The following is a 24,077-nucleotide window of genomic DNA, read 5'->3' on the forward strand; positions in this document are numbered from 1 at the left end:
AGGCCTTTCTGGGTGCACTGGGTGAAACAATGTTACTCTGTGGGTGAATTTTGGAGCTGCATGAAACAAAATGACCCAGAGGTGAAATTTACATTTGAGTTTGCTTTTTGCACCCGCAGCTGCTTTCAAGACCCCCTGTATAATATGGATCATGCTGGTATAAATGTGCACTTATTTGCATCGATGTATTGCCCAAATCATTTGAGGGAAACATTTGCAACTGCAGCCACACCATACTACATGCTTGACCATAGCAGCAAAGAGTCAGTTGATAGGCACACTCATTCTGTGCCACATAAGAGGTGGGAATGTTCAGCGCAACCACTGAGAGTTACTATTTGAAGAGAAGCTAGGAGTCACAAGCTCCTCCCAGGAATCCACCTACAGGCAGGTGAGTTACAAACAGCACATCCCCCCCCACCCCACCCTTCGAAATGTGTCCGGGTCCCCCTTCAGTCTAAGATGAAACGACAGTTTCATACTGGGTCTCCAACTTCCACTAATGTCCTCTCCTCAGCACATGGGCAATCTTTCAAAGTAAGTGGTTCTGCTGGAGAGACTTTCTGTGATTACGCGCCCTTTCCATGTCAGCACTGAGTAAAAACAGTTGAAGGTGTGCCCTGGTACAGACATGGAGAGTGCACCCGATCCATAATATGGCTTCTCGATTTGAATCACGCACCAGGTACACTGTTCAATTCTGTGTGGTGGTACACATAAGTGAGTGTGCCTGGTGCTGACAGGCAGTACACCTACAGAAAACAAAATGTGCTTTCCTCAGTGCAAGTGCAATCTTTTTGTTGTTGTTGTTGCAGTTTTGTAGAGCGCAAACTCGACCTGAAAGTATCAGAGCCCTTTACATGAGCACCAGTTACATTACTGATGGAGACATTCATTTTTTTAGGCACAGGGAGATTAAGTATTTGCCCAAAATCATAGGATGTTTGAGCATCCCGCCAGACTTGAACCTGGTTCCCCAGCTTCAAAGTCAGCTGCTCTAGCCGTTTTCACGTGCACATCAGATCAGCGTATCAGGTTTCAACCACTGAAAGTGATCCCATGCTCAATTTTAGGAGGGGGACAGATCCACCTGTAAACAGACATAGTAAGTGACTGCACATACATGCAGGTGGGTACCTGAGGAATCTCTAGATCACCAAGTACACTTCCCAATGGTTTTATTTATTTATTTATTTTGAAAGTTTAATATAGCGCGGACAAGATCCTTGCAGATATCAGAGCGCTTTACAGAGAAAAGTACATGAGGAAGCATAGTCAGACAGATAAATCAATAGGTCAAACAGTACAAATAGGTGGCTAAAAAGCCAAACACGTGAGTAATAAAACAATTAATACAAATAATCAAAAGTGTCAAACATGTAGCACATATTGGTGCAGAGTACTAACAGTGTTCGAGATAGTAGTTCAGGTGTATTTAGCCATGAGGATAGCTTTTACTTCCTTTTTAAAGAGTGTAGTGGAAGAGATAAGCCTGGTTTCGGGCGGGAGTGAGTTCCAGATCCTAGGCGCCATTCCTGAGAAGGAGCGCTTATAAGTTTTTTCCTTCCGGAATCTTCGAGGTTTCAACAGAAGATTGCTTGTGCCTCTAGTGATTCTAGCTCCTCCAGAGATTGTCAGTTTCTGAGCGAGGTTGCCCTTAGGGGTGCAATGACACAATCAGTGAGCCCCCGAGGGTTTCCTTGACATTCAGTTTGTGTCAGTCATGGGGTGGCTGTACATGCAATGGCTTTCCATCATTGGAAATGGGCCAAACCCTAATCCAAATGAGATATCGCCCCCTGTGTCCTTACAGCGCACATTTTGCAACAGTGCAATCCGTATTGTAGAAGAGGAGACACAAGCATCTGTAGCCGCTTCTGTAATACCAAAGTACCCCGGGGTGGAAAAAATGAGCGCAAGTGCCTGATGCACCGCTGAGGGCACTATCTGTAATATGGATTCCGCACCGTGCTGTAGCAGGACACTCTCCCATTGCTCAGAATCTGCACCAGTATCCCACCACACCACTTCCCCCATTTTTAGTGCATGCCAATGCCAGGTTTGTCGCAGAACTTTACAGAACACACATCCACAACAATTATGGTGGCGCTGCATGTCCTAACTATCCAAAAGCACTTAGCATTGGGGGCAGGAATATACGAGCACATTGGTCATCAAGGTTATGCAGGATCCCATTGATGCTCGCTTGTCTTGCCTTGATTGAGGTCTTCTCCAGCGTGAACTGGGTCCGCTCGCTGTAGCACGCTGTTAATGTAAGCTTCAGACTCTCTTCTAGCTTTGCTTACTTAACAATATTGTCACCAAGCATTGTTGTCTTAAATTACTAACTGTTGAGTACATACTTACACCTACCCATTCAAGACGGCCTCCCATTGGAATATTAGGATGTTCTTCTGTGCATCAAATAGCCTTTTAAAAGATACTTATATGGAGCTCCAATATTTTTGTTGAATTTGTGTTTTTAAATATAATAATTCAACTTACTTAAAAGGTTGTCCTGTAATTTTTTTAGATACATTGTTTCTAAACGTGATTAATTATGGAAAATCTTAAAGATGGAGACTTCACTGGCCAGGGTGAACATGGAGTTAAGCAGGACGAGCAGTTTAGCAAGGACCTTGTGTTTTGACCCACTGCACCAACAATCCTGAACTAGTTAAATATTTAATCTTATCTATGGCATTTTTTTCTGCATGCAACAAAAGTGGTATTTTATCTTGAGAGGAATTTGGTCGGCTTCTCTTAGTTTCCCTCCTCCCCCCCATCACCCACCACCATATTAACACAAAGGCCTTCTTCACCCAGCAGCAAGATGCACGATAGAGATCTGGAAGCTGTGCATTCCCAGGGGGTTAGTCACTGCCACGGATGCTCGCAGTGTTTACTGATGGCTTTAAAAAGGCCCACTCTCTCCCTTTGTGCAGTAAAGTGGCTGAACTTTACTGGCGACTTCTTTCAGAGTCGCTGACCCTCTTAAAACTACTCGGGAAGGCATTGTGGCGGCACGCCCTTGCTGGGCACCGAAAGGTGTACCTTGGGGGGTGGGGTGGCTGCGCTCAGCGAGTAAAATAACCCAATTGTGAGAAAGGTGAACAGATGAAGCGTTTCCTTTAACGCATATGGGGGCATATGTATGAAGCCAATTTGCGATTGCGAATTTCGGCTTTTGCGATCGCAAATTAGCAGTGTGCAATGTATCACACTGAAACCCCCTCGCAAAATAGGGAATCACAAATTTAGCGATTCCCTATTTTGCGATTGCAATTAAGGAATCGCAAATTGTGATTCCTTAAATGCAATGTAAGAAGCACAAAAGAAAGTGCGATTTGGGCTTAAGGAATTGTAAATTACCACCAACTTCAAGTTGGTGGTAACTTGCGATTTTACTTAAAAATGCACTATTTTGCATTTTTTTAAAGTGCCATGTGGCGCACATACGTGCCCTTAGGGCACGTATGTGTGCCACATGAGCACACATGCACATTTCATGGGCGCAACTTGGTGTCCTTTTGACACCCTAGCACCCTTGAAATTGCATTCTCAATTTGCGATTCTCTAATTGCTATTCGCAAATTGAGAATGTCTTCCCATTCATTCCTATGGGCCTCTAGGCCCATAAGAATGAATGGGCAGGTATTCCTTAATTGTGAATCGCAATTTGCGATTCGCAATCAAGGAATATGAAGGATTCGCAAAATTTATTGCAAATCCTATGTACATAGCGTTTTGCGATTCTCAAATAGCGATTCACAAAAAAATCACTATTTGAGAATCGCAAAAGGACATTTTGATACATATGGCCCATGGTGCCTAGTTGTAGAGTTTCCTCTCCACTTCTATATAGGTTAACAAGCATTTGCAATGCAATAGGTCTCATGTTTGTGAGAGTTTAAGCTATTGGCATTGTAAATGACAATGCATTTTATTTATGTGTTTTCAAAACGGACACATATATAAAAGGCATTGTCATTTCTAATGCCAATAACTCATACTCTATCAAATGTGAGACCACTTTCATAGTGGCAACGCCCCTTTCTTTAGATGCTGCTCGCCGTATTCAGGTTACAGCAAGCCACGTCTAAACGAAGGGTCATGGCTACCATTAAGGTGAAAGCACGGCATGGGGTACTTTTACCCCCAAAAAACATTTGTTAACAAATAAATGTTTTTGGGGGGTTAAAGAGCCCCAAGCCATGCTTTCACTTTATTGGTGTATAAGCCTCTTCGTTTACACACTGCTCACTGTAACCTGAATATGGTAGCAGCGTCTAAAGCAGTGGCGTTGCAAGGGGGCCAGGGGGAGGTCTGCCCTAGGCGACACAAGTCACGAGTTTTTGGGGAGCGGTGACCTCACCCCCTGCTCTTACATGAATGTGCCGTGGGGGCAGAAAACGCAGAAATCATCATTAGCACCCCCCCGTCCTTGAGCGAGGCCGTCGCGGGGAGGCCTAGGAAGGGACTGCCACGGGTGGCAAAGTGCCTAGGTACACTACTGGTCTAAAGAAAGGGGTGTGGCCACTATATAAGTAAATGCATGGTATTGGGGCTTCCACTGCAAAAAAAATATATATGTGTTTCCGGCTGCTATACTTAAAGCAGACCGCACTGTCACAGTAAATAAATAAAGAAACACGGCTGGTATAGTTAAAGTGGACTACCATCACTTGTTAAAATAAAAGCAGGTGGCGTGCTGCTTGTAGGAAAGCACCTAGTGGGTGGAATAGGGGCAAATCCTTGAAGAAAATAGTGCTTACAGACTAGATAAAGCAGATCGTGTAAGAACACAAATAAAAAGTCCAGTCCTCAAGGGATATTACAAATGCAGATTAGGCAGTAACAAGGAGGGACTACTAAGCCTGTTCATGAATGGAAAGCAGCGATTTAGAAAGTAACAGGAGCCAATTCAAAAGATGGGCGGGAATTAAGAAGAACTTCAAATCCATATCTTAATGCAGCCTGCCTCTCAGAGCAGCGCATGTGCCGCCCAGGCTTGACCTCAAAATGGCACAAAATGTGAGTGGCTGAACAGGTACGGAGACCCTACGTAAGCTAAAGAGAGGGGTGTAGACTTATTTGAGCAATGGAGGCAGATATATGTCTCTTGTGATAGGAGCAGTGGCGGGAGCTTGTGCTCACCCCAGCTATAACTCCACACCCAGTAACACCACTTACTGTTCCAATCACTTATTCCTCGCACTTGGCAGGTGGAATGTGTGACCAGAAAAGAGTCCAAGAAGTGGGAAAAACACAGAGGAACGGCTGTAGTAATTCTGGGTGGTGCATTTTATTTTACGTAACCTGTCCAAAACTCATAACCACCAAATAATGGACTGGTAACACCACCCAATATAGATAATACCGAGGCCAGTATTACTACCCTCTTTTTAATGGATTGCTCATAATAAGGGTCTATGTCTTCTGGAACAGAAAAACACAGACAGTAACACTCTCAGAAGTCAGGTGTGTGCCACATTTGTGACATACATGTGATGTGCATGTGGCATGCATTTGACAGTTATCACACACATATTAATGTGGAATAGTACCTTCATTTGTGTTGCTCTTTACTACCATATGTATGGTTTCAAAGCCCTGTAAGAATGCGGGCACCTTTATGTTCCAGGGTATTTATTTTCTTTGGGATCACAATAAGCAGCGCTCAGATACCATTGCAGTGTAGAGACAGCATTGAACAAGGATGTCGATACATTGTAGATTTATGATCCCAGTGACCTCTGTCTCCTCGTCCTGCTCTACTTTTGCAAGGTGTTCATCACCATGGGCCATGAAGCCCTATTTGTCTCCTTCACATTCCTTATAGGATTCAGAGGCATCATTCTACAATGGTTCGAGTCATACCTGGAGAACAGAGCTCAGGTGAGTTCCCATCACCTGTTGTGTCCTCAAAGACTCCAGACACTCATCTGTATGTGGCGGTCGTGGGCGTACTGCTGGCTAACAAAGATGTAAAAATTATCATGTTTATCGCAAGCAACTCTATCTCAAAGTCTTGTCTGATTAAGACAATGATCATCGGAAGTACACATGAGCTGCAAACAAAGCCTTTATGTTCAAGTCCTACCATTGCCAGTGATTGCAAACAGGTACAAGGTTGACTATGTGATGCTAATCTTGAAGTCTTCATTCCTTATCAGTTGTCCACAGAGTGAAGCACTTACTATCAAAAGCAAACTTCAGAGCTACTGTCATGGTTCTGATCATATTCCCATCTTGATAGGTAAAATGATCTCCTGGCCAGCATCACTGAAATAAAGATGAACCCAATAATGGGCTTCATTCATGCAGCATCAAGCCTCATTAAAATAGTTTTTGCAAGAAGTACAGGATAATAATAACTCAGAAAATTCCACTTCCACCTACCACTGGCCCACATCACATTTAAGACCTATTGCATTATCTATAAGGCAGTCAAATTGGTACCTCGCAGTACTTCAAGTGGATCTTGCATGAAACACAACCCGTTGCCAGAATTCAAATTAGTAAATAGAAAATTACAAGACAGGACATTAGACATTCATGGTTAAAATTCCTTATTCGTTTGAGCAACTCCTTGTTACAAATTATCCACATAGATGATTCACCGCACCCAAAGGGGTCACTTTTTCCTCTCATTTTTCTCCCACACAGTCTCCGATCTACAGCTAACCACTTCCCTCACTGCTCTAGACTAACTCTAAGTCTCACTCCATAACATTTTCCCTCATCACTAAACCTCTGCCATTAATGCTATATGCCAACTCACCTTTCTTGTCTACTCCTAGTTCTTCTGCACTATCCTCTGTAAAGTCCCATGGTGTACAAAGCTCTTTCGATTTTTAATTCCAACTTTGAAAACTATGTGGAACTGCTAAACACCAGTACTGGATCCCACCATTGGATGCCAATGTGAGAAAGTGGTTTATTAGTTGGGGTGGATGGTAGTCCACTGCCAGTAATAAAGTAACAAATCTGTTAAGTCCAGGCAAAGGTTTCAGTAATTTAAACCTTAGCTCATTCCCTTGTAGTTGTGGCCCAGAGCAGACACATCTAACTTACCAGAAATGTGTAAAACATTTATCAGTATCAAAACAGTTAAAAAGTCAAAAACAAAATGCAATTATCCCACTCCAATTTATAACAAGCACCTGCAAAGCCTTGCTGACCTACTGGCTTTGTCAATGCTTTCTGCTGAGAAAAAAAGGTACAATGACACAACCACCTGGTCATGCATTACCATGCATGTGAGCACCTAAGAAATGACAGAGGCATAGTTTCCTTTTTTTATTTATTTACTAATCGAAGGAGGCAGACGGTAGACAAAAGAAATAATTTTATTGTTGAAAAGTGTTTTTTGCAATGCTTATCAGCCCAACAACAAAGTTAAAAGGACTGTGGGTATCAGGAAACAGCGGAAGATGGGAATGAAGCAACAAGGGGAGGGGCAACAAAGGCAAGCAAAATCGCTTTTTGAACTGCAGAGCAGCCTGAAGCAAATGGCAGCTAACTGGCCCTCCACAAAATGAAAACATTAACAAGAACAGTTGCAGTCCTTCTTATGTTCTTCTACAGGTCAAGAACGTCTTCTGGGAAGGGTGCCTTAGAGTGCAATATTTATGGTTGGAACTAGCCAGTGGGTGTGGCTGACGCCTGGGTCCTCCCTAACCAATGGGGTAAAAGTTCCCAGGAGCAACGCTATCCACTTTGTCAGCAGTTCATGTATGGTCTACTGCAAACAATCCCACAGCACACCTTAATCCTAGAATCCAATGTTGGGAAACTTGTTCTCCCTTGCACAGAGCCTCTGTGCCCACCCAGAGGTTTCTCAAGGGAACTGTGAAGTCCCCTCCTCCGTGCTCACTTAACACCGGTTCTGGGGGTAGCTCCTGTCTCACTGGGTTTAGAGCCAGCCTTGCTTGGGGAACAAATGTTTACCTTCTATAGGGCTAACCGTACATTTACTGGCCAAAGGGCAAGCCCTTTACAAGTTAATGAAGTTCCTGGGTCCACCTGAACTGGTCTCCATGCAAGGGGAAGCAATACACCTCTGCAGAATGTGAGTACCTGTGATGTGCTTCAAGCTTGAATTCCAAACAGTAACTATGTTTTCTCTTTAAAGGGATGTGCATCTTTGATGTGCCTCTGTCCAAAGACTTTTGTAATGAACTATGAAAAGCTATTCCCTTTCTGGGATTAGTCTCACAAATCAATTGGTTAATTAAAAATGTTGAAGAATTTTCTCAAAGTTAATTTCATATGGTAATAGGCACTCATGTTTATGTTCTTTTTATTGCTAAGTACAAATTGTGTGTAGTTTGTAATTAGGACCACTTCAGCATTCAGTGATGATCCACATGGATTGCAAACACATTGAGAAATACACCATATTTTAATCAGGATCATTGATCTTCTGCATAAGTACTTATTTGGGGCTTACCAACAGCTTCCAATCAGATTAAAGTTGCCCAGCGTTTACTATTTGTTGGCTTTTTTCACTCAATGGCTTACTTCTTATTCTATGGCTTGTCCCGTCCCCGAAACATAGCTTTACCATCCTTACCATCCTTTGATTTGGCTGACTTGTATCTTTCCGCTGCTCAGTTTCAGGGTACTACTTTTTTCTTTTTGCTTAATCGCTCAAAGAGAGTGTGTATGTTTTCCAGCTCTCTCTGGAATAATTCTCCCCCGCCAAATTCACCCCTACCCGGTACGCTGTGATACTTCCCCACTTGTGTGCTTCTCCTCATCTCCCTGTATTATTTTCCCTCATCTACTGCTTTCCCCCATGCCTGCCCATTTACCACTGCCCCCCCCTCCACTCCTCTGTAGCCCCCAACACCATGGGCTTGCTTTTCTTAAAAAAAAAATGTATTACTATTTTTTTGTTTATTTTGCTTTAGGTACGACCCTGTAGCAAACTGGTGATGGCTTCTCCACCTTTAAACAAGCATTTGCAATGCAATAGGTCTCGCAGTTGTTAGAGTTTGAGCCAGTGGCATTGTAAATGGCACTGCCTTTTATTTATGTTTTGGGTTTTCAAACGTAAATAAAAGGCATTGTCAATTACAATGCCAAAAGGTTAAACTCTCGCAAATGCGAGACATTGCAAATAACAATGCCTTTTATTTACGTTTTCGTTTTTAAAACATAAATAAAATGCATTGTCATTTACAATGCCAATAGCTTAAACTTGCGTAAATGCGAGACCTATTGCATAGCAAATGCTTGTTTGTTGTTCTTTTTAAGTTATGTATGCTTGCAATAAAAATTAAAGATTTTAAAAAATCACACCAGTTTCCAGGGCCAGACCGATTGAGTTTGCCAATGCTTGATTTAAAATGTAATTGGTCTTCAAATCACCTTGAATTTTAAGAACATTGTTTGAAATGTAAAAGGAGAAAATAATATTTAACTAAATAATGGAAACAAATACATAACATGAATATATCAAGCGCTAACAGAATCAACTGCCTGATCTCCTAAGGAAAAAAAATGACAGCATGTATAATTTAATATTTTTCATTTGCAAGCTGTTTCCTTCTTCTTCTTAAATTGTTTTGTGGCTTTATAAGTAAAAATCTGCATTAGACAATGATTATCAGTTTTCATTCCTTCCAAAATACACAGTCTATAATTTAGAGTACAAAGAATATGGCAATTGACCTTCAAAAGCAGGTTTATGAAGATAAAATGTACCGCGCTAGTGAAATGGCTATGTCTCTATCTATAACGAGATGAAAGAAGCATTGGCGGCCAAGCCACTAGATCTTAACTCTGGGACTTCTTGGATTGTGAATGGTTTTGGCCATGCTGTGCAGCATGGCAAAAAAAGGAATACAAAATAGCCTATGATGCAACTGAAACGTGGTTTTGTAGGCATGTGCACCACACACGCATGGTCCTGTAAATTATGCCGGCACCTTTTGTCTTATTTAGCGCTCCAAGTTGGATAGGTAAGTAAATAAAAAAATAATAACGTGCAAAAGCTTTTTTAAGAGTAGGTGAGGGAGGCAGCAAGGGGAGGGGGGCTATAAAAAACTATTAAAGGGTAGGCAGTGGTCCACAAAACTACTAAAGAAACAAACAAAAAGTAAACTTTTCATTTTAAACGCAGTCCTCTTTCTTTTAAGTACATCAGACTGCAGTAAAACAAGTCTACTCTACTGCAAGTCAATAACAGACATGGTGTTCTGCTTTTCCGACCAGGCCACCATCCCTGTGATAGCCTCCAACTATAGTGCTCCGCAATTTTTGTGACAGGATATTCGGAGGGGAAAGGATGTGGCTTAACAGCTAGAACAGACGACTTTGAAGCTGGGGCCCAGGCTCAAGGCTGATGGGAGACTCAAGCATCCTGTGATTCTGGGCAAATCACTTCATCTCCCCGTCCCCGGCCTAGAAGTTAATGTGTCCGACTGTCACGCAACTGGTGCTCATGTAAAGCGCTCTGAAACCTTTGGCTCAAGTTCGCGCTATATAAAACTGTAAAAAATAAAAAATAAAGTACATCCGGCCCGTAGGCACAAGAGCACGTATTCACCTAGACATGAACTCCGTGCCTCTCTTGAGTGACTTTGTTGCTGACGTAGGAACAAGCAGACCTGTCTTCTAATCTCGGCAGCCTCGACTAAAACTTGTGCGCTCCTGGGCAGCACATCCCCACCCTGCGCAATGCTTCACTTATCTGCCAGAACAGCAGTGCATTGAGCCTGAAAACCAGTGTTTCCTGCTGTTCCTCTCCAATATCTTTTTACCTTTAGAGCAGCAAGTTAAATGCGACGCCGTCCCTTTAATCCATGCTCGAGGACGTGGGTCCCACGTGGAGCACGAGGAGTGGAGGCAGACAATGCTGGTTGGGGGTGGCACTCTCCGGCTGCACACCCCAAAAGAGAGCCGGCAGTCCCCACCAGATGGGCTGTCTCCCGAGGCGGGGGACAAGAGTGTGTGTGTGAGCAGCAGGACAAAGCAGAGACTTCAACCCCGTCAGCAGGTGCAGGGACCCGCACATCTGCTTTGCGAGATGAAAGAGCTAAACCCATTATCTGTGTTATTCCAGCGTCAGCCTCACGTGAATGAAAGAAACCGAGCCTCTGCCTGAACAACGCGGCCAGAGAAAGCAGTCCCATGCACACACAGCGACGTCATCTGCCCTCCTAGTGCAAGGAATACAACGCACTCCCACCCACACACACACAAAAGCACACATGCTAACCAATCATCTCACTGTCAAAACACCCACTTGAGTCCAGGTCTGGCCACATTGCAAAAACACACACGAGCAAAAGCGCACACAAGGGCAAACTTACACCCGCCTCAGACACGCGATGCACGCATACACCTATCCACACACACACGCACGCCCCAACCTGCTCCTGACTACTCCAAAAACACTTTTGCATCCAACACATAAGCTCACAAAAACATTACACCCCGCTGCTTCATGCGCAATCCACTCACACAGTATTACAAAAACACTCATAAACCACCACAGCATGCACTTAGACTCAATCAACCACTTTTTTTGAAGGCGCCGTGGCAGGAGACTTCAGTGCTCTTGGTGCGCGCAGTTATCGCTTAGGAGCAACTGCTAGAAAGAGCGTGGAGATTTTCAGCTTTGCAGCGAAAATGCAATTGCATCTGCCCGGTGATCCCAGTGTAGACAACAAGCTGGCTCAGCGGAGCCGATCGGGGGAAAATAGGGGGGGGGGGGGGATGCGCGCTGCCAAACCTGAAGCAACCTGCTTGCAGTCGCTCTATGAACGGAGGCACTAGATAGGGCAGCAGAGAGGGTGACGGTCTCCATGCATTTCCAGGCAAAGGCTCTCAAAATTGAAACTTATGTACCGGAGCACGCGAGAGCCGGCGGGACCAGAGGGCGGAGGGGTGATGCTGTCTCACGCACTCCCGATATCTGCTCGCATCTCTGCTTGCCGGGCTCGAAGCAGTTACCCCTTTCTTGGGTAGCGTAAATGTTCCCTTAAAACGTGGCTGCTACCTTTGCTCTTGTCCTAGGGGTGTAAAACGATGCCACATAAGAAAGGATAACACGATTAAAACATATATTGCCTAAATATCTCTTTGTGTGATAATAACACTGACAGAGAGCCATATTGTTTCAAAATGGTTGCCGCGTCCACACAGCTGGGTCGAGGATGTTACTGTTGCCACCGAATTGGGGACGTCTCGTGTGCAATGGCTTCCCGTTAGACAATAAACAAGAAAAACAGAAGACGGAAAGAATCCACGGACGGAATACACGGAGGCCGCCCCGGAAGTCAGGCACGGTCGCCTGTGACGGGGGCGGGGCCACGTCCAGACCGGAAGAGGAGGCAGGCGGAGTCGATGCGTCTCGCGGCCCGGGGCTCCTGTGAGCGGTGTGGAGACCCGGGGCCGCGCTAGCAGGAGGTTGGGCGCCGCGTGCTGAGAGAAGAGTCCCCGACATTGCCCAGGTAAGTTTCAAAAGGCTGGGGGGGCTTGGTGCACTTGTGTGTGTGTGTGTGCGTGTATGCTCGTGTGTGTATGCGACGGCGGGGGAGGGGGGAGGGGGGGCCTCGGTGCACTTGTGTGTGTGCGCGCGTATGTGTCAGGGGGGGTGTGTCTCTGTATGTATGTATGTATGTATGTGCGTGCGTGCATGGGCGCTTGTGTGTGTATGCGCATGCGTGTGTGGTGCTTGCGCTTCCCAGGAGACAGCGCCTGGCCACAGCGCGCGTTCCCGTTTCAAATCGGCTCCAGGGATGCGCGCGCCCCAAACTGTCTCCTGGGGAGCACACTCCCTAACATAAGATCTCGGCGGAGACGCGCTTCCGCGCGTCTTTAGCCGAGACCTAAAAAGGTCTTTTGCACTGCTTCTCTTTTATTTTTCTGCATTAACCAATCCATCCAGGATAGGGAAATACATAAATGGCACCTGCATTATATCATAGGCATATTCATATATAATGATGCATGTGTGCTGTGGCTGTGTCATTAAGCCTTTTTTCTGCCATGCTTCACATCCTTTTGCTGATGCTCTGCAGCACTTCTAAATGGCATTGGCAAAACCAAAAGGTCCCAAAAGGAGATCTATTCACTTGGTCAGAGCTTGTTAGTTCTGGTGTTAGTCCAAATCCTTTCTTTTTACTGAAATTATTTCTATAATATAAATTCTTACCAGCAGGGAGTAGCCAGAAAATTAAAATACCGCCCACTTTGAACCAAAGCTCTTATTGCACCAAGCAAGCAAAGCAAGTCATTTCGACCCTCCCCATAAGAGCTCTCTTGTTTCTTCCATTCAAGCATCTATCCATTCAGCCTTTCATCCTTCCTTCCATCTGCTGATATTCACCATTTCACATTTACGCTCTGTCACTCACTCATTCTTCCATCCATATTTCAGTCTTTCACCATTCCGTCCATCCATCCATCTGCTCATCCATGTCCAAACCTATGTATCAAACCCATCAATTCATCCATCCTTCCACCTATCCATCCCTCAATCCCCCTTTCACTCATCCATCCATCCTTTTGTGGATGCTGCTGGCTGCAGCATCCGCCTCAATGTTGGAAATGCACTGATTGCATTTCCCTGTTCCACTTGGCAAGCACCATGCAGTGCCTGCCACGTGGTGCAAGGAAATATAGGGGGGCACCATACATGCTCCCCAAGAGGACAAACTATCAGCTCCTACCAAAGTCAATCCCAGCCAACCTTTCCATGGTGGGGGAACCGCCATGGAAAGGCTGGCGGGATGCAGCATCCTGATGTGGTGGACGGGGCCTGCTAGGCACCACCACCATTTAAGGGATGTGGGGTGGGTCCGACAGGCAATCGTAATAATTGCCTCTGTCACACCAGTGGCGGACGGGCTTTCTTCCCGGCAGCACCCATCCCGCCATCCTTATCTGGCGGGCGAGGAATGGCCTTACGATGGCGGTGAACCCCCCACCAGCAGCCTGCCGGTGCCAGATTTACCGCCATCGTAATCAGGCCCTTACTCTACTTCGAGTGGGTAATGTGTAAAATGTTTGTTGCCTGCGAGGCTACTATGGCATTTACTGCTTGAAAAATAGAACTGGCCAAACGTTTTCCAAAATAGTTGGTACAGCCACAAGTTTGTTCAAACTTTAGAAACCTGATTGTTGGTAAAAAAAACACACTTTGACATAAATACAATGCTATTTATAATTATTGATAAAAATGCTCTTTGTCAGCCTGTTCCAGAGCATGAAAAATAAGAATCAGATGACGATGTTGTTTTGTTTTACTTGTAAGACCACTGACATCTTTCATCTTCTGTAGGCAAATTTTATGCACCAGGTTCACCTGGGGACCATTGTTCCTGGAACCCTTTGCCAAGACCTTGCAAGAAGTATTTGTTTTTGACAGCACACATAATGCACGTCTGGAAAAACAGAAGAGTCAGCACGAATATCAATATCAAGCCTGGTTTAACTGTTGATCATTGCAAGGGCTTGCACCCTGTGCAACGTCTTATGGTGATAAATACTCAAACATAGAAAGTGCACACACATACATATGCAAGTTTTTGAAGAGAAGTGTTTATTTAAACAGATCCCTACATTCTCTGGACCAATAATCTTGTTTGGTTCAGCAATCCTCCAAACACAGAATATGACTACTGGTAGGTTTGGTCTGGTTGTCATGGTCTGTCCCCAATATCATTGACCAGGTAGATGTTTGAAAGCTAGATTATTGTGCATTCTTATTTTTTTTAATTTGTGATAGTAAATACCCATTGCCAATATCAGGAGTTCAAATAGGCACAATTAGTTGCACTCTAAATGAGCTATTGTACGTCTATTACATATTTATATCACATCTTTGTTTTGCAGTTTGCACATTGCATTTGAATATGCATTCCTGTCCTATCTTATTGTAAACGTTTGTTGCATGCTCAATATCAACAGTTTAGTCAAAGGTCCAACGGATTCAAACTGTGCGCCTAACTTATTTAGAAACTTCACTCTGGGTCAGCATAGTTATCTGCAACCTCCTGTTGAGGATTATAATTCCAGCGCAAATAGCTAATCTCCAGTGGTGAAACGTAAAATGATGGGCCACTGCTGCAGAATGTAATGAGGGGCACCTGAGTCTCCCGTGCCTCATAGATATTTATTGACCGCTACCTGAATGGGGCTCCCTGAAGCGTTGGAGGGCCACTGGAAGGTGGAGCTGCACTGCGTGTGCTGCAGGGTGTTGTGTTACAACCCACTCAACTCCACAACTCCACTGCCATTTTCTAAACACAATTCTGTTGAGTTTTATCTCAATGTACCAGAAAACCATAATACAATGGCATTTCCACAACATTGCCTTGCAATAGCAGAAGAAAAGAACATGAGAAATCACCCAACTGTGCGATTGGTTACAACCAGATAACTGGCATTCCTAGATATTTTAGGAACATTTAGCAAAATTATTCCCCGTTCTTCTTCCATAATATCTGTCTGTAAAGTAGCTCAGTAAAGATGTTCTCAAATTGTTCAGTGTAATAACATTTCATGTTTACTTGTGTTTTCATTTTTCATGTATTCTCCATCTATTTATTACTGTTGCTTATATTACTCTATTTTTAACATGTATATATGTGACTGCATCAATATAAATCTTTTATCATATCATAACTATTTAAAAAGAAAAACAAATGAATTAACTTTAAATACATCAACACTTGAAAGTCAAAGTATTTTAAATAAAACTTAAATCTACATATAATACCTTCCTTATACATATATTCTTTCCACACCCTTATGTATCTCTATATTTATTACTTTGATTCTAATTGAGCATCTCCAAGGTACTACCCTATATCTCACCCTATACCTCTCGCAGTATATCCTCTACCTCCACTCTGACTCATCTCTAACCTCATTCTAATACTCTCTCCTATGCACTACACTATTTCTCACCCTATACCTCTCCCAACATATCCTCTATCTCCACTCTCTCACTCATCTTAAACCCCATTCTACTACTACGATCCCCAAAATAACTGTTTTTAGACTCTTCCCTCCTTACTATTCAGATCTCCAAACAAGACATTCTAAACCCTTCCCTCTGATTTCCCCACTCCACCTCCCTTTTACTCATCTCAAACCTCCTCCTACTGCTATGAGCTAAAAAAAATCCTTACCTCCTCTATCCCTCCACTATCCTTTTAATCCAATCAGCCGACTAACATGTCCAACACTCAAATTAATTTTCTATTGCCCTATACTAATTCCCCACTAATTCTGTTTGGGTTCGAGAGTAGTGTGCTACCCGCCAAAAGCGCTTCAAAACCCCATCAGGGGTAGCAAGTGGTATATAAATGCAAGTCCTTCCCTCTGCTATCCCTCCATTATCCTTTTCAATCCAAACACCAGACTGACATGTCCACCGCTCAAATTAAGTTCATATTTCCCTCTACTAATTCACCACTAATCCTTTTTGGGTTCCGGACAAGCGTGCTACTCGTCGAAAAAGCGATTTTACGCCTGATCAGGGGTAGTAAGCGCTATATAAATGCAATTAAAATTACAATTACAATCTGAATCATGAGTTGTGTGATCATATTCACAGTCTCTCAGTTTTCCACTGATAGATTTCAGCAACTCAAAGTAAAACATCTTAGTGGAAAAGGCCCATAAAAGGCAAAAAAGCAAACGTTGGTGTGTTAAACGTCAATTCTGCATATGATGCCTCATTTCCAAGTTGGAAACTTGTAAATGACCACCCGAAGATAATGGTATTTACAGGTTATGTTAAATCCCCCCGCCTAGTCCGCTCAACTTGTAATCAAAGCCTTAGCCTTGGTTCATATAATACTTTTTGCTGGACGATGGCATTAACCACTTTCTTGGTGAATCTTGGCCCCAGGGACATAACTATCAACAGTGCAACAGGTGCTATGCCACCAGGGCCCAGAGGTGTGAAGTGGCCTGTGTACCCCAAATATTGCTGTCTTTTACTACCAAAGTGCGGGAAAAGAGCTTATTTTCTTTGATGAAGGCCAGTGCCACCCTTGTTTGCAACTGCCTGCCCATTGTTACAGAATGTCCTGTTCATGGTACCCATTAAACCAATCGTTTGGAGCATATCTGCCATGTCAATTGTGGTGCCAGTGCTTAATTTGAACCAGTAGTTTCTCGTACTCTTCCCCAGCACTTAATTGTCAACACCGGCACTTATGACAGTCTGCCATATGGTGGCACTGTTTATTACATTTAGAGATTAGCCGAACAACAATATACATGAAAGCTACTGATACCTGCCACCCAAGCCATTCGTATAGCTTTGAGGCCTGAAATAGTTGGAAATGTCACATTTGTAGGAGTGTGATGGTTAGTGGGTATGTAGGTACTGTTGTTGGCATTACTGGCAGGGGCAATGGATGGTTCAAGCTGAGGTGGCCTCCTGACAAGGGCCCTGGTGCTGTCTGCTGTAACCAGCAAATGCTCTTCACACGCCGTTGACTCAAGCGGGGGTGTGGTGAACTAACTGTCATGCAAATAATTTTTATATTAAAACTGCTTGGAATACATTATAATATTGATGGTTATATGGAAGACTTAATCAATCCTCAAAATGCTGCATGAACATGGTGTGATTATTGAATTGAAATTTCATGTATCTTCGATATTATTTTACACTTCACAATGTTTTGTGGGGTCCATGCACAATTTAATGTCCTTTTTACTTCCTGTTTGTAATGATTTTTATTGATCAACAATAAAGTATTCAGCTTAGAATGGCGGTGAGCACATTACAGTTGGGTACATATAATGCTGAAAATAATGAAGGAAAATTAACAATAATGCTTTGTCTTCAGTTTGTGTAGATGGCTTCAACAAGATCACAGTCCACTACGAAGCGTCATTAGCCGCGGAATTTAAAACCTACGAAAGTCTTCCCATCCTCTGGAGCTCCAGCAACACCAGGACGAACATCAAGCAAGCTCTTGGCGATCTCACAAAAATGGAGAAGGAAAACATGAAAAAACTAAACAAGATGACATTTCTGGATGTGGACAAGCTCAACGAAAAGGCAAGTCTTGGGACGAGGATCGATTCAAGCTCAACTGCCTGAGCATGTAACAATGTGATGGTGGGGGAAATAACTGATGGAAGCTGCAGGAGAAAGTAGGTTTTCACTAGAAAAAAGTAAAAGAAATACATGTCCTTACTTATAACGGAAGATTTCGCCCGTGGAAGATAAAATATTTTTTAGACAAAAATGCTACACAATTACTTTTTTTACAGGTAATGAGCCCGTTGGGAATCCTGTGTAAAATCACTTCACTATGTTGCCAAATTTGTTAGCCTTTGCAAAGTTTCATCAGTGGAATTGTGGGGTTTTGAACTATTAGGAAATACTTTATTTCCTACATAAATTAAGGTTAGGTTAGTTGGGGATGAGGATGTGTCTATCACTGAACTTCGACTTTGGGGTACCCCCAATCTTTTTGATGTTAAATCTTCAGTAAATAGCAGAAAGCCTCAGAAAATATATAATCCCCAAAATCCACTTGTGTCAGACAACAAAGATAATGGGGCATATGTAGGTAAATCACATTTTGCGATTCTCAAATAGTGATTTTTAAGGAATCGCTATTTGAGAATTACAAAATGGAATGTAGGTAATAATTCACAATTTTATTGCGAATCTCTAAAATTCCTTAATTGCGATTAGCAAATTGCGAATCGCAATTAAGGAATGAGTATCTCATTCATGAATGGGGATACATTCTCAAATTGCGATTTTCTATGAGAAAATCGCAATTTGAGAATCGCAATTCCAAGGTTGCCAGGGTGTCCAAAGGACACCTGTTGCACCCCTGGAATGTGCCTGTAAGTACATGTGGCGCATGTGCGCCACATGGCACTTTGAATTTGAAAAAGAAAAAATCATTTTGAAAGGAAATCGCAAAATACCATCTACTTGGAGTAGGTGGTATTTTGCGATTCCTTAAGACATATTCGCAATGTCAAAGGCACTCCTACATAGCATTTAAGGAATCTCAAAATTGCGATTCCTTAAATGCTTGAGCAAAATAAGGAATCGCAATTTTTGCGATTCCTTATTTTGATATGTGGCACCTACATACCAAAAGGCCGTTTGCGATTCGCAAACGCCTTCCTACATATGCCCCAATTTTATTAAACAAGTACCATGTGTGATTTGGGTGAAGGAATCCTAAATGTCTGTTTAGAACAATATAAAGTTGTGTTAACCATGTCTCTATGGTTAGAACCTAAAAAACTAATAAGGCCTATTTACTAATAACAAGAAAACGTATGCAGACATTATGTCCTGGCATCTATCCTCGTATTTTTAGGGACCTGGTTTGAACTGTTTAGCAACCTGTTGTGAATTTTTGAGTTGTGTTTAATTCAGGAAATTTGCTTCACAAAAAACATAATCATTGTTTATATCAATTGCCTTCTTTTTTAGGCATACCTACAGATAATTGACTGTGTTACCTTTTGTTACTAATTCTGTAAAATATACATAGGGTGGACTTTGGCTTCACTCATTTTATTAGCTGTTTAATGTATCAGTCTGCCATCTACGGGGTTCTTGTTTTGCATTACACCAGGGACTGTTTACATCTACTTCTACATCACTCACACATTTTGTCATATTCCATTTTTTATCTTATGTGCAATAACACCACCAACAACATGACTGTCAATACCACCATCAAAATCAACAAATACAAATGGCACTAATACCAATACAAACCCCATCACGAGGATCACCACCAATACCACCACCACTAGTTTCACCACCATCAATATTTCCACTAGCAATACCACACATCACCATTGCTACATAACACCAGTGCCACCAATTCAAATACCAATAATACTAGAAATTACACTACTAATGACATCAATCCCACCACCATCAACAATACCACCAATACCACCAACAGAACCACTAATACTACCAATAGCAATGCCACCACCATCACCACTGCCAATAACACCACCACCACCACCAATACCAACCACACCACCAATTCCACACATCACCAAGACCACACTGCCACCAGTATCATAGCACTGCCACTACCAATGTCCCCAAGAGTACTCCACCTCCAGTGCCACCACCAGTCCGAACAACACCACTGACCAACAAAACTAATACCAATACCATAATCATTACCAACACCACCAATATTACATTGTAGGAAGCTAGCTATTTATGTAGTGGACCTAAAAGAGATACACTGTGTAAAGAGTCCGGGCAAACCCTAGTTAGTTTACAGAGACACAAATGATATTCCAAATGCTCTCTTTTGTGGTAGTGTGGGAGAGCAGTTTAGGTTATCGGAGGGGAGTGCTAGGCATTTGTTAACACACACATAGGTAATAAATGAGTCACACATTCAAGAATATATCCGAGACCAATTTAGAATAAGCAGTATTTGTTTATAAAGTTAGATATCAAGAGTTTCAATAGAAAGTAAGTACTTTTCAAGATATTAATTTTAGCAGGTAAATAAAATGTTCACTTAAATGCATCTTTATGCACAATGGTTTCCTAAGGTAAAATAAGGCATATGTAGCATACAGCTAATTACTTATTACTGGGGGTTTCCTTCGAGACTTAAGGTTGTGATGGGCTAAGGTCCAAAGTGCTACTAGCAGATTCTCGTAACCTGCCCTGGGGCGTCCCTGTGCAGAGTTGCTGGTCGCATTGGTAGCTGTGCGTGCTATGACGGTAAAGGGGCCACCTAGAAACAGGCTCAGAGGGGGACTTGAGGAGAAGTCCAGTAGCTCCCAACAGGGGGTTCGGTCCGTAAGGGTCTTGGGGACTAGGGAGCACAGCCGGTTCGTCGGTGTCTGGGCTGGGGCACTCTACGGCAGAGTGAATAAGTCGTCTGGACTCTGTACACCTTGGAACCTTGTGGTCTTTGGTCTTGCCGGTTAAGTGTGCAAAATCAGGAAAGCTGGGCCACTTTGGAAGTGCGTCTTTGTGGTGCTGACGTCCCTCAATGGCTGCTTTGTCTTGGACGTGTTGGAGACCCGACTGGACTCTCACCATCTCTGTTTGCTGTAAGTGGTCCGGGGGGGCAGCCACGGCCGCTAGTAGGTGTAACTGCAGGGCGGTGACCTGGGGAGGGGGAGGGGCAGGGTGGGGTAATAATGTATGGATGACGGACTTTAACAGGTAAGTAAACATATAAATAAATATAACGAATTTCGTTGTGTGCACTGCATCACCAAATGCGATGCAGTGCGCACAACAAAATTTGTTTTATTTATTTATATGTTTACTTACCTGTTAAAGTCCGTCATCCATACATTACTACCCCCCCACCCTGCCCCTCCCCCTCCCCACGTCACCGCCCTGCAGTTACACCTACTACCGGCCGCGGCTGCGTGGGGGACAGATCTGACCTGCAGAAGCACAGTGTCCTCTTCCTTGGTGGCTACTGCATTGGGTTGGCCAGGGAGCAGCAACAGGGTAAACAGAACTTTGTGTTTCAGTACCTGCGGACTACAGGTGAATAGCTTCTCTACTCCAAGGGAGATTGCTTGGCGATTTGTGAAGGGCTTGGTCACGATTGTTAAGACTTAGTGCCGCAGGCAGGGTTTGGTGCCAAACATCCACAGCAGTCTTCAGTTCTCACTTTTTCTGGGGTGACACCTAAATACTCAATTTTGAGGCATTATACAGAGTGCCATGTAGTAACCAATGGTCTACTAATCTTTCAGCTGTCTATAGCTGTAGATGTATATGACCACTTCCTGTGGGAAGTGGGCATAACCCTGACCCAGAAAGCCTGATTCCACCAAAATCTAGATGACGGAATTCGTGTCCACATCAGTTATTCCACCCTAAGGGTGGTACTAGCCTCAGAGGGGTAACTAGCTAATTTTCTCACTTGTCCTAGTGCCAAATGGTCCCAGGGCAGGCGGTGGCATTTCCTCCTGCTGGGGAATCCTTGGGTCGCAAAACGAAGGTGGCCGAGGCCTTTGAAGCCTTCTGCATTGATATGCTGATTGCTTTAGCCATCCAGTTTGGAGGAGGAGACAACACCTCTCCAGCCAGAGCAGGCATTGTTTCTGCCCTCAGAGAGCATGGGCTCTCACCTGCAGGGGGTCAGAAACCTGTCTGTGGTTGCAGGCTGGTCTACACCAGTCAGCCAGCACATTAGTAGTCGGTAGGTTTTCAGGAGGCACCTCTAAGGTACCCTCTGGGTGAATGTATTCATAATTCCATCACTATAACCAGTGTGGGCTTATTAATATGAGATGATAGATACCAAAAATCTCTAGTTTGACTGAAGCCATCATGTAGCTGGGGAACTCGTACACACCAATGTCCAGCAGATGTACTCAAAATGGTTTCCATGTTCACTTGTAATATCTAAGAATCAACTTAGACATCACAGGGGCTGATCTGCTCTTGCAGATATGTCCACACATCTAGTATACTGCACCCTGCCTTACGGCTGTAAGGCCTGCCTTAGGGGTGTCTTACCTACACTGCATGCAGTGTCTGCAGGCATGGAACACAGGAGGTGTGTCATGTCATGTCTTCACTTTTCCCTGCACCATGGCATGTGGCCTGCAATGGCAATTTGCTTGTTGGCATTGAGGGGTCTCTTAAGGTGGCACATTATATACAGCAGCCCAGAGAGACCCTCCTTAGTACCCTATGCCCTAAGTACCAGGGGAACCATTTACTAGGGGCTTACATGGGGTATTAAATGTTTTGCCAGTTGGAGAATGTAAGAAGTTGGCTCTTTATGTGATACATCAATATTCTTATATACTGTGTAAAGAGTCCAGGGGTTCCCTTATAAGTGGACAGGAGCTAGCTCTAGCAATCCCAAGTTGCTCTGTTAGGGGTAGTATGGTAGTGCAGCCTTAGGCTTAACCGAGAGGAGTGTAAGACATCTGCAAATACACACAATGATCAATAAATGACACGACTCAAGAAGGAGATCCACACCAATTTATAAAAACAGCAAGTATCTTTATATATGTTGAGTCACCAGAGAAAAATCAGTCAGGTAAGTACATTTTAAAATATGAATTCTTTTCAGGTCAAATGTGGACACACTGCAATTTGTAAGTTCTGTAATGCTATCCTATGTAAGGAAGAACAAGTTCTTCAAACAGGTACAGTACAGCAACTTGTGGGACCAGTCTCCAGGAGTTAAGGTGAGTGGTGGGCATGGTCCAAAGAAGCACCAACAGTACACCACCAGCGACACAAGGGCAGCCGGGTGCAAAACAGCGTTGGGAGCCCAATGGTATTCTATGGAGATCGGTCTCTGCGAAAAGAGGCTGCAGGTTCTGGCTAGGAGGCCAGTCAAACTGAACCAACAGGGGGGCGTAGGCCTCACGATGCTCAGGCACGGGAGGACACCTTTGGTGCTCTTCTCCACGACCTTACCGGAGCAGTCGCGGTAAAGGGGGCCTGTGAGCAGAGGCTGCAGGCAACGTCAGAGGGTCCATGATGGGTGAAACCATGATGCACTACGGCTATGGAGGGCTGGGAAACCTTGATGACAGAGTTGGCCTACTTCAACCTGGGCTTGTAGCGATAGGTGAAGAAGTGGCTTCAGGTGTCGGGTTTTGGCGGTTCCAGAGGCCTCTGAGTCCTTTCTTTTAGGGTTGCTGCGAGATGCAGCAAACAGGAATGCTGTCCCACGGGAGTTCTTGGTTCTTTATCGAAAGCAGGCAGTCCTCCCAAGTTTCTGGAGTCAACAGCTGTAGGACGAGCCGACTTTGGTGCTGTTTTCGGCAAGGGATGCAGACAGGCTGTCGGGCTGGTACTAGGTCAGCTGTTTTATCTCTCCTCTGCTTTTGCGGCTCTTCGGTATCCTCTCTCTTCTTAGGTCACCAGAATCTGCTTCTCTGGTGCCAGGGACTCCTCTGCATACTGAATTTAGGGGCATTAGGGGAGTGTAGGGTAGTACCCAATGGGCTACTGACCCTTGGGGTCACGACGCCGCCTATATGACCACTTCTTGTGGGGAGTGGGCATAACCCTGACGAAGAATTCCTAAATATGCCACCGCACCCCCTTCCTACGCCTCTGTATCCTGAGTCTC

The 24,077-nt window shown here is 43.9% G+C and overlaps 1 protein-coding gene across 1 annotated transcript in view; it reads left to right on the forward strand.

Annotated features, from left to right (window-relative positions):
• LOC144763794 (laminin subunit beta-4-like) overlaps positions 1-24,077 on the forward strand; it is a 144,117-nt gene that overhangs the window by 46,430 nt on the left and 73,610 nt on the right. The window contains exon 5 of the mRNA XM_078649743.1: positions 17,832-18,046. Coding sequence (XP_078505869.1) covers positions 17,832-18,046 — 215 coding nt within the window. The remainder of the gene's footprint in view (positions 1-17,831; positions 18,047-24,077) is intronic.

This window comes from Lissotriton helveticus, chromosome 1_1 (assembly GCF_964261635.1).
Source record: "Lissotriton helveticus chromosome 1_1, aLisHel1.1, whole genome shotgun sequence".
Classification (NCBI taxonomy): Eukaryota; Metazoa; Chordata; class Amphibia; order Caudata; family Salamandridae; genus Lissotriton; species Lissotriton helveticus.